This window comes from Raphanus sativus, unplaced genomic scaffold, assembly GCF_000801105.2.
Source record: "Raphanus sativus cultivar WK10039 unplaced genomic scaffold, ASM80110v3 Scaffold3413, whole genome shotgun sequence".
NCBI classification, from domain to species: domain Eukaryota; kingdom Viridiplantae; phylum Streptophyta; class Magnoliopsida; order Brassicales; family Brassicaceae; genus Raphanus; species Raphanus sativus.
Genome location: NW_026618719.1, coordinates 1 through 11043, shown reverse-complemented (window position 1 = coordinate 11043; position 11043 = coordinate 1). Strand labels below are relative to the sequence as shown.

The following is an 11043-nucleotide window of genomic DNA, read 5'->3' as shown; positions in this document are numbered from 1 at the left end:
TGTTAACGAAGTTGTATACGACTGCAGCCAGTGTGGAGTATTATTTGATGGTTTCATATACACATCAGGTGGTGCGCTTAAAACAGATGTACATTGTGGTTCTCTCTGTGAGCCATTCATCCATGTTGACCATTTACATCCCTTATATTTTGACAAGAGAAGGGTCAATTGTGATGCATGTAAGGACTTCACACATGGCAATATAGTGCTACGTTGCGATGCTTGTAATTTCAATTTATGTTGTTGGACATGCATGGAAAGTTATTAGATTTTTTCTAAGTTGAAAGAAGTGTTTCAAGAAAAAAAAAAGTTCTCATACATCGAGAAACCATCATCCAATCTCAATTAAAAGATTATTAAAATGATGAAACAATTTAAAAAATAAAATAAAAGGATTCAGCAAAAACTGGACGACGGATTAGAGAAAAAAACATATGGCTTCGCCCGGGTTCGAACCGGAGACCTTCAGTGTGTTAGACTGACGTGATAACCAACTACACCACGAAACCTTGATGCCTTGTCTTACTCTAAAAGTATACGTTACTATATTAACCTTTTTATGAGCTTTTGTTTCTCCTTTTCTCATCGCCTCTTGTTATTAACTTCAATGGTTCAAGGCGGTAAGATCTATACACTGGTCATATTATGTGTTATATGTGTTAAAGCTTCGTTGGTCTTGTGAGATATATTGAAAATGTGTTTGGTTAGCAAATCACGAGATGCAGCAGATGTGCTTTTTGTGTCTATTATGGATTATAGTGATGACAAAGATGTGTCTATTATGGATTATAGTGATGACAAAGATTATGAAGCTGGAAGGATGAGCATGGTGTTGGGGTCGTCGGTGGTGATTTAGACGGTCAAGTTTCCTATTCCGACCAACGGGGTTACTAGTACTAGTTGTGACGGTCTGTTATGCCTCTCACATACCTACAGTCCGAGTTTTGTTTTGAACCCAATCACTGGATGGCATCGAAGTTTCCCACATTCCGGCTTTCAAAACCTCTACCTGGCTCCACAGTTTGAATCAAGGAGACTATTACAAACCATGTCCTGAACTTGGATTCGGCAAAGACAAGATGATTGGCGGCACGTACAAGCCGGTTTGGCTATATAATTCATCTGAGTTTGGTCTAGACAATGTTACTACCTGTGAAGTTTTTGATTTTGCCACCAACGCTTGGAGGTACCTTCTCCCTGCATCTCCTTATCGGATTATTGTTATATCGGAACCCGTGTATTTAGATGGCTCACTTCATTGGCGAAGAAACCAAGGTCTTATATTTTGATCTTCACACCGAAACTTTTCAAGTCATCTCTAAAACTCCTTTTGCTCCCCATTTACGTGGCCCTCGCGACATCGTAATGTCCATCCTTAATAACCGCTTGTGTGTATCCCAGAAAAACTGGCCAACACAAGTTTTTTGGTCGTTTGATGATTCTTCAAGGACATGGGAGACAAATTTGTTCCATAGATCTCACCCAAGTTTTTTCTTGGTTCGGGGGGAACCCGACTGTGCACTGGAAGCAGTAGCAATTATAGACCAAGATAAGTTACTTCTCCATGGTAAGTCATACTCGGAACCTCGTGTACCACTCTAGCTACACCATCTCCATACCAAATCTTTTAATTTACTCTACAAACCTACCACCCTCGGATTGATGTGTTTGCTATTTCCAAAGTTTACTCACCGTCTTATAACATTTATCATCAACTGGTTTTCTTTGTCATCTTATTTTATAATGATGAGATTCTAGGTTTAACCCCTTTTTTTTAACGTCTGGTGGATTTTTATGGATTAGGAGAGAATTACAACCAAGTCCGAGATTTTACGACAACTCTAATCAAATAGCTAAAAAGTTCCAACAAAAGAATACTAGACTATGATACATGTGAGGAAAAGTAAGTACCCGAAAGAAAGTTTGTCTGGATGTCTATCCTGCAATCAAAAAAAAAATGAGTAGCAAATTATCACATAGTTCTTGTCAAGCCCATCCAAGGTAGGAAGAGACTTATCATACTACTTTAAGTTCTTAACAAATGAAAAATCACAAAAAAAAAAAAGGCAAATGCAACTACCACAGTTTCCAAGTACATGACTGAGCGTAGTAATCCAAATAAAGTGAAGATGTTAATAAAAAGAGTTTTACCAAAAAACATTAGTAGCTCCCTGTACCAGAGCAGAAGAATACCGCAGGAGTATCTCTTGGTTCTCTAGCTCAACCTCAAACAGCTGAGAAGAATCACAGAAAAAATTGTTAACAAAAGCCTTTGGGACAGAATTAAAAACACATTAAGAGATAATAAAAGCTGTAAAGAAGAAGGCTGGGAAAAGAGGGCAATATCCACACTACCGAAACAACAATAACTCCATTGCAGATGATTCAAACTATGACAGAGAGTTCCCAAAAATTCAAATCTTCCATATTATTAGTAAGTGTCACAAAGGGACATCTTTTGCTACACGTAACCCCAAAACGTTTGAATAATAATACATTTAAACTCGGCTACAGAATTGTCTCCAACCTTGAGCTAAAATCCCCAAAAAAGGACCAGCTTCAAGCATCATCGCTCTCCTTCGATTTCCTCTTTTTCTTGCTCTTCCGATTCTTCTTCTCCTTTCTCTCTTCATTCCTTTGCTCTTCTTCCAAATTCTCATCAATACCATCTTCCTTTTTACTCTTCTTCTTCTTCTTTCTCTCTTTGTTCCTTTGCTCGTCTTCCAACTTCACCATCACCATCTCCTCAACAACCTCTTCTTCTTCTTTCTTCTTCTTATCATCATCAACCCCCTTAGCTCCACCCAGCTCCTCCTTCGGATTCGCCGATCGAATCTCTCTGTGGACGCTCTTCAATTCGGCGAAGCCAGCAGATGCGCGTCGGAGATACGCGCTGACGTCTTGAGAGGCCTGGGTCTCCGAGGAAACGAACCCGGAGAGAAGCGTAGCTGCTTTGGCGAGGGAGATTGGTTTCGCACTGTTAACACTGCCCGTGACTGTCTTCATCGTCAATAGCTCGTCGCGCCGCCTCTGTTTGAATTAGGGCAATTTCTCTCTCTCTCTTTTATAGTGCATTAATAATGCTTTAGAATGAAAAAAATCAAAATTAGTAAAACTTACCATGTCGATAATACGATTCTTTTCATACAGAATAAGTCCAATTGAGGCAAATCTAACTTTGTAACCAACAAATATTAATTTAGCAAATACACTTGCTTTGCTTAATACAAGGAGAAAGTCTTATTATACGTTTATTGACCGCTATTCAAATAGGCCCAAACTTCTTATGGGCCGAAAAATTTGGGCTTAGTATGAAACCCAATATTTCCCCGCGTCTTTCAACTCCACATTGAAGACGCCTTCACCGTCACTGTAAACCCCTCTGCTTCTTCCTCCATTCCTATAATCTTTATAAAATATACAACCTCCGCCCGCATCACCGTCCATAGTCTCGATGGAGAAAGAACAGTCTTCACCAATGAACAGAGCCACATCTCTTCCCAGTTCCCTCACTTCCTCCCATCTCTTCTCTTCTTTCTTCAGCTTGTACACTCTAAACTCCACCGCAGACTTCGAAAAATCCGATTTGCACCAAACGTGTTTCACGTACTTGTCCACAAGCAACACTTCTCCTCCGTAACATTCCACCAGATGCTTCTTGTGACCGCCTCCTCCGGCTAAGCCTTCAGCCAACTCCGAAACCTTGAACTCCACATCGTAAATTACGGTTTTACCCTTGTCGTCCACCACGATGCAGTTTTTTCCGTACGCCATTATGTCCTCGTAAGTCACGTTCCACGAGTTATCCAAGATCCTCCAGCTTTCATCGTCTCCGCTTTTCAAGAACCCTAGTTTTCCACCGCTGTGGATAGCCATTACAGCAGCAGAGTGTCCCCTTGAAGACAGAACCACCACTTTGTCGGAACTCAGTGACCAGAAAGAAGACATCTCGCCACCACCTTTGTTTGCGTACTCCACACGGTAAGCTCTACGGACTAATCTCACATGAGATTCCCGCAAGTCGATTTTTCCCGGGAAGTTCTCTGGTAAGCAACAGAGTCTGTCGTTTGAGAAGAGATCCAAGACTCGCATTTTCCCTGGAGATGTCTCCTGAAGCTTCACCAACCAGCTTGTGGGATCCAAACTCTTATGTGGAGCTTGGAGTTTGTAAACACTGCTATGTTTCAGAATGAAGGAACCAGAAGAAGAAGATGACCAGAAAGGGAGGTGAGTTGTAAATTCAGACAAAGGGTTACTGTTTTTGTCGGAGAGAGGAAGAGAGAGACGCCACGTGGCACATACAGAGCGGAGACAGAGGAGATCAACGGTGTCTGATGAGACGGCGTTGATGCAATCGGAGATCTGCTCAAGAAGGTCTAAAGGAAGATCAGACCATTGAGAACAGAGAACAAGAGAAGACTCCATGGAAGAAGACAGAGTGGGGGTATGGACTTGTTCTGTTTCTTGGTTTTAGGAATGAAGATGTGGTTTTATGGCAGTATAATGTTGTCATCTCTGATGTTGACATCATTTTCATAACTTAATAGATGTTGCATGAGGTATATGTACGTGCAATTATTGCCTTTTTTTTTTTTTTTTTTGAAGAAAAATTATTGCCTCTTTTATGGTTCTAACATAGAATAATGAATTGAATACTATTTGGTTAAAAATGAAATGTTAAGATAACCTCCTTTTAGATATACAATATAATAATGTATCATTGACCAATAGAGTTTTTATAATAGTATAGTAATAGCAACTTGATGATTTATTATAGTTTTGATTTTCAAGTGCAGATATACACAATGATTTCAAGTTGCTCGTTCATTTGATATTATCTCTTTTTTTTTTTAAAGAATTACTGAGTAGAATGACAAGATTGGTGTGTTAAACCAACTCAATTTCAGGTGATTTCTAGTGCTCCAAATATGATTAACTAGTGATGTTCCGGTGCTACGCGCCGGATTCGTATGTTATACTTTTACATAAATATATAAATTATTATAAGGTCTTAACAAATAAATATGTTAAATATGAAAAAAAAAATATATTAAAAATGATATTTTCTGATCTTTATTGATAGTGGTTAGTGATCTTGTTTGAAGCTGTTTAGTTCAAAGTGGAATAAGATAAGTGGTTGTTTACTAATCGATTTAATAAAAATAGAATAAAAAGCCGATAATCATAAAAAAATTTAATGTTTTATATAGAAAACATATTTATATTATTAATTATTAAAGTAACTATATATGAACTATAAAACTTTTACTAATATATTTAGTTAGGTGTTCAAAAAAAAAATATTTAGTTCAAATAATAGAAAGATGTAATATTGTTCAAATTTTATAAATTTTATAAAAAAATATGGGTGAAGTGTCAATTTTTGATAAAATAATTGGTGAGTATCTAATATATATTTTTAAAATTACCATGTTGACTTTTAAAATATAGAGTGCGAATTGTATTTTGTTACTTTAGTTTCAAGGTCTCTCAAAAAGATGTATCTTAAAATAAGAAACATAAAATTATTTTCTATATTAGTTTTGTTATAATGGAAGATTTTGTGTGTGTTCATAACGAAATTCTTGTTTGTCCACCTTTATTTAGAAATATCAACGAATCTTAATATGAATGTGAATATGTTTTTTAGCTAAAAACTATATAAATGGTTCCTAAACTCCTCTATTTAATTGACAACTTCTATTTTAACCGGAATGGAATAATTTCACCAAATCTTCTTAGTAAAAAAATCAATTTGTTAATTAGTAAATGAGATGTTAGCATCTATAACGATCATGAGAAAGACAATTTCTAACTATCTGTGACATTCGGACTTGCTGACTTGTTGCTCATTTAGTAATGGTTTTGAATAAATGGTTAGTCTGGTGCAAAGGATTAAGGGTGAGGGTGGTGTGTGGTTTACATCAATTTTAAATAACTTTAGCAACCAAACAACGTTTTTAAATTTCTCTCAGATTGGAAGTAATGATTCTTTTTTTGTTTAATTAAGTTTTAAGAGTATATTAATCATGTTCACGGTTTTTAAAATGTAAACACGGATAGCATGCATCAGGGAAGTTATTGGTTTCCTTGCATAGTGTAACATGGGAAGATACCATAGAGTTCATGTGCCAATACCAATAGATCAAATGTTAGTCTTTTGGACTTGAATCGTCATCAGTTACTAAACATTATTAGAGTGGGATGAGTGAAATTTCTAGATTGATTATATGGCGGTTACGCCGATTGCATTAAAGAAGGGAAATCGTAGAGGCTCCATTTTCCATCGTCAACATCAAATATAAAGAAATCCTATAAACCAATGTTTTGACACCCGACCCGGACACTGAATCAGACGATTTACCGGGTCTCTGTATCATTGGATCAACCGTGGGTGAACCGCGGTTTAGTAAATGAATTAGTTTTATTATAAAATAATATATTAGCTATGAAAATAAATATATAAAAATTAAAGTTAATATTTTATATGTTTTCAAACATAAATAATAGTTTGGATATGTATCTATTTTATGTTTAATTTTTTTTGAAAATAGTTAACTTTAGTTTCCATTTTTGTATTTTTATTTGACATACAAAACATTAAGAAATAGTTAAAAAATATTTTTAAAAAATATGTAACATAAGAGTTATGAAATCTAAAGAAAATCAAGACATAAAATTCATAATAAATTAAACTTTCAATCTAAAATTAAAACATCATTGTAATAAATTGTCAATAACAAAAATAAACTAACACCTAGTAACAATAACACCAAAACACATTAAATAAAGTTGAGAAATTTTTTAATTATTAAAAGGAGAATGCCACATGGCATTTTTCCCCTGAAGGAGAAAAAAAAACTCAACTTTATTATATAAGATTCATTCAGTTCACTTATACTAGTATTTTCTTTAACCACTGAATTCTAGGTTTAACGATTGATTGACAAAATAACTGGTTTAACTCTTTCCCATTATATTCAAAACTTACATCAATAAAACTGTGCTATATGTTTACACAGTTGAAACTTGTTCTTGGAGTTGAATACTACTACTAAAATATTATATTACAAAGATGATGTTACAAATTTTATTAATTTCCCATTATCAAAACATGGTTTAGTATATTAAATAAATGAATAAAATGCTAACACGTTAGCTATACTAAAAAAGGTTGAGGTCATTCAATTATCAACAAACTAATTTAAGAAAATGCATCAAAATCATATTTCTTTTGGAAGTTCTTACTTAAAAAACATTTTGTATAACAAAAATGTTGTTTAGTATGGCGCTAGATTCGTGGCGATCAAGCACCGTCGTAGAGTGACCAATCATCCAAGACCTTTTCTGCTTCACTGAATTGTTTGCAGGCGATATCTTATATTTAGGGGATCTGAGGTTTCTTCTACACTATCTCTTTGAACATGAAGATGAAACATAACCAAATGAGGAATATTCACCCATCCCGCTTGAATCAGTAGTACCAATCCTATATAGGATTGGTTTATGCTTGAGAGCTTTAATTCAATTTCTTTGTTTAAGATTTCAAGTTTTGTAATAATGAATGATTTCGTCGGATATTATTTCTAGATAGTTATTCCATTTTCTTTGATAAAAATTTGAAAAATTTGTAACAAAAAAAATCTACAGAGAAAGAAAAGTTTAATGTTCACACTAAGGATGATGGCTTCAAAACCATAAATGGAAAGAAAAAACAACAAAACTTTCATGAATTAATATATGTTGGTTACCTCTTTCACATGTTTTCAAGATTGGAACTTTTAAAGTATATTTTTCTGTATCAAGATCACTAAATAGCATACATTTATTAAACTGCATGCTAACCACGTCATTTAAAAGTAATAATCAACAACTTTCGTTAAAATATATTTTTTATTAATGAATCATCTGAAAGTAAACTCAGAATATCATTCAAATTTATATTAAAATGATGTGATAAACCTAAACCAAATATTTTCAAGAGAACATATACATTTATATTTCTCCATTTAAACTAGACGAGGTCTAAAATAATACAAACACATCTTTGTATATAAGAAATGATTCATAGACAATGAAAAAGTTGTTGACAAAAGAAGTTTAAGCTTAAATAAAATGACATCTTTCTTCTTCAAAATCATCCAAATACAGGCACACAAAGTGGTAAGTGTCAATAGGTAAATAATTGCTTGCAAATCTAGATGAGCTGTACAGCCTTTGTTCAAAAAGAGTTATAAGAGCCAAAAAGTCAGCTTGTTTGTCACATTTTTAGCATATTGACTATTTAGATAATGCTTTTGAAAATTAACTTTTATAGTTATATTAAGGATGAAGATACATATACTCTTCGAGTTGCAAACTAACTTATTTCAGGTGAATTTTATTGGTAGATGTATGATTAATTCATTTAAGTCAGTGATACATATTATTTTATGTAACCATTTCATTCTAATTTTCCTTATACTTATATTCAAATTATATAGGTAAGTAGTTATACTATTTTGTATTAAACCCGTGTTCAAGCATGATTTTTGGAACTAGATGTTTGCTAATAAAATATTATATATTTTTTTTGGTGTTGATACAAGATTATATAGTTACACTTTAAAAATGAGGTTTAGCATATAATCACAGAATAAAATAATAACACAATAACAAAAATTGTCAACGCCACCTAATTTCTAAAAGTTATTTTGGAATCGGGTGAAGCCATTCACTTATCAACTAGCAAATATAATAAAATTGCATCAAAAACATGTTTCGACTGAAATATATTTTTACTTTAAAAAAAGAATTAAACTATTTCTTTAAAATGTTGTATCATTGACATGTTCTATTGAGAATAAGACCTTTAATTTTTAATGTTAACGCTAGTAATGATGCGCTCAAAACCAAATAACACAAACAAAAATTGCAAAAAAAAAAAAAAATACTTCGGTTACTTATTCCACATGGTATCAAGATCAAGACGTAACAAAACACATACGTACTTGTCTCTTGATCACTAAATAGCATACATTCTCTTTGTCAAAATCCCAGAAAAATCCATCAGTCCTGATTGTCTCGTTCTTGCCATTGACTCTCTCCTCGCGCTTCTTACATTCGAAGCCTCGATCCTATGCCTAATGACCCAATAACACATAGTCCCAATCGTCGTGAGCATTATAGTCGCACCAAACACCGTTACTCCAACCGCTAGCCACCTCTCGTCCTCGCCAACGACCACAAATGCTAACGCCAAAAACGCTACCGATATCAAAACGCACGCTAGCCACATCAGCTTATTTATGATAGCCATCATATTCTTTTTCGCCTTGTGCTCAATCGCAACCACCGAGGTTTGAACCACGACAACCCCTAAAGATATAAAAAGAGCGATGGAATCAAATATAAAGAAAATCGCAAACGCGGGGTTATCGGCTATGTTAGCTTCTCCAAGAGATTGTCCCGGAGTGAGGGAACTCTGTTCGTCAGCGTATTGTCCCGGCACCGTGAAAATGGCGGCAAAAGCGACTGTGGCGATTAAAACAGCAACAACTGTGGTGGAGTTAATAGCATTGTCTAGACCCTCGACGTGCATTTTGTTTATGCGTTTGGCGATTCCCTGAACGCGTTTCCTAGTCTCTCGAGCGTGTTCTAGCTGGTCGTGAACCTCGTGTTTGATGTCGCTCACCGTTTGTTTGAGCTCACGCGCCGGGTTTGGCCGAGTAGTGTTGTTGATGGACTTAGCTGAGGGAACGCCACGGGTTTTGAGAACCGCGGCTATCTTGGGATGGCCGATTTTCTCGGCTGTGTCGAGAGGCGTTTCTCCAGCTCTGTTTATCGCTTTTGTGCTCGTCTCGTTGTTCTCTAGAAGCAACTCCACTATCTACAGCGACAATAAAATCTCAATAAATTATGTTATTACAATAACACAAATCATTAACATGTTAACATGCAAGAACGTACGTACCTTAATGCGACCTTTCCTAGTAGCAACATGTAACGCAGTGTTCCCTTTAGAATCAACCATATTCAACGAGGACCGGTGCCCTTTCATTAGCTCAACCACAACATCAAGGTTTTGTCCTTTCACCGCCATGTGAAGTGGCGTCTGACCTTTTTTATCGGTCCTTGTCGCCGTGTCCGGCTCAACAGCCACTATCGCTTTCACTACTTCCGTATGACCGTTCCTTGCCGCTGAGTGTAAAGCCGTTTTGCCGTTACTCTTTGCGATCGCCGCTAGGCTACTCCCTGCGGCTTCTAGAAGATACTCCACGACCTCCACGTGTCCCTGAGCTGCCGCCGTGTGTAGAGCCGTCGTGTTTGATAAGTCCACTGTCATTGCTAGCTCCGGATGTTCCTCCATTAGTATTCTCAAAACCTCTACCAACATAAAAAAGGTTTCAACTTCCATCAAGTAAATATATAAATAAAATCTTGACCCAAAAAGATTAAACAAAACTACTATGTTAGATTAGTAGTAGAACAAAACTGTCAAAGATTAAATAGCAAAAACACGTTGGTTAAATAGAGCTTCAACATAATGATCATAAAACTTTAAAAACTAGTATTGTTATTGTAGCTTAATAAGTGATATTTTGTGGTTACATTTTTGTATCACATTCATTATGAATACATTGAAAAGTGTAGCTATAATGAACAATGTTTTCAAAACGTGAGAACCAAAATTTGCATACCTAATTCGCCTTGTTTAGCAGCAATGTGGAAAGGATCGAACCCATTTCTAGCTTTGGTCTCTGCATCATCTAAATCATAGTACTTGATGAGCTCTGCAACCACCTCTGCGTCTCCATACTCTGCCGCAACATAAAGCGCGGTCTCACCGCATTGGTTCTGTTTCTGCAACAACTCTCTTAGTTCCTCCTCTGATTCAATATGATCACTCAGAATCTTCTTCACCGCAGAGAAATCTCCGCGTCTTACAGCCGAGTGGAGCGGCGAATCTTCACGTTTTCCGGTAAACTGCTTCGACATTGTCTTCTTAACAACGGTTGGCTTCGCAGCCACGGGTGTCGATGTCGACGTTGATGCTTCTTCCTC

At 35.8% G+C, this 11043-nt stretch overlaps 3 protein-coding genes, 1 non-coding gene and 1 pseudogene across 6 annotated transcripts; 1 reads left to right on the top strand and 4 right to left on the bottom strand.

Annotated features, from left to right (window-relative positions):
- Nucleotides 1-435: 435 nt before the first annotated feature.
- TRNAV-AAC (transfer RNA valine (anticodon AAC)) lies at nucleotides 436-509 on the bottom strand. The gene has a single exon. It is a non-coding gene; the product is annotated as a tRNA-Val (tRNA).
- Nucleotides 510-694: 185 nt separating this feature from the next.
- Nucleotides 695-1941, top strand: LOC130506569 (F-box protein At5g10340-like; annotated as a pseudogene).
- LOC130506567 (nucleolar protein 58-like) lies at nucleotides 1793-3198 on the bottom strand. Of its 3 annotated transcripts, none has more exons than XR_008942057.1 (4): nucleotides 3121-3198; nucleotides 2528-3030; nucleotides 2152-2234; nucleotides 1793-1935 (listed from the first exon to the last, which is right to left on the bottom strand). XR_008942057.1 is itself a non-coding variant. In XM_057001240.1 (2 exons), exons 1-2 carry the CDS (start codon nucleotides 3121-3123, stop codon nucleotides 2560-2562), a joined length of 474 nt encoding a protein of 157 aa, XP_056857220.1. In that variant the 5' UTR covers nucleotides 3124-3198; the 3' UTR covers nucleotides 2353-2559. The 3 variants fall into 3 exon arrangements, 1 of the variants encoding a protein (XP_056857220.1); XR_008942056.1 differs by having other exon boundaries at nucleotides 1801-1940; XM_057001240.1 differs by lacking the exons at nucleotides 1793-1935; nucleotides 2152-2234 and having other exon boundaries at nucleotides 2353-3030.
- A 91-nt stretch (nucleotides 3199-3289) lies between these two features.
- LOC130506566 (putative F-box protein At5g60060) lies at nucleotides 3290-4493 on the bottom strand. Its single transcript, XM_057001239.1, has one exon. It carries the CDS (start codon nucleotides 4423-4425, stop codon nucleotides 3307-3309), a length of 1119 nt encoding a protein of 372 aa, XP_056857219.1. The 5' UTR covers nucleotides 4426-4493; the 3' UTR covers nucleotides 3290-3306.
- Nucleotides 4494-9004: 4511 nt separating this feature from the next.
- Nucleotides 9005-11040, bottom strand: LOC130506568 (ankyrin repeat-containing protein At5g02620-like; the record flags this gene model as incomplete). Its single annotated transcript, XM_057001241.1, has 3 exons — nucleotides 9005-9868; nucleotides 9953-10365; nucleotides 10680-11040. Coding segments are annotated over 3 exons (1638 nt in total), but the record flags the coding sequence as incomplete, so codon positions are not given.
- Between the last annotated feature and the right edge of the window lie 3 nt (nucleotides 11041-11043).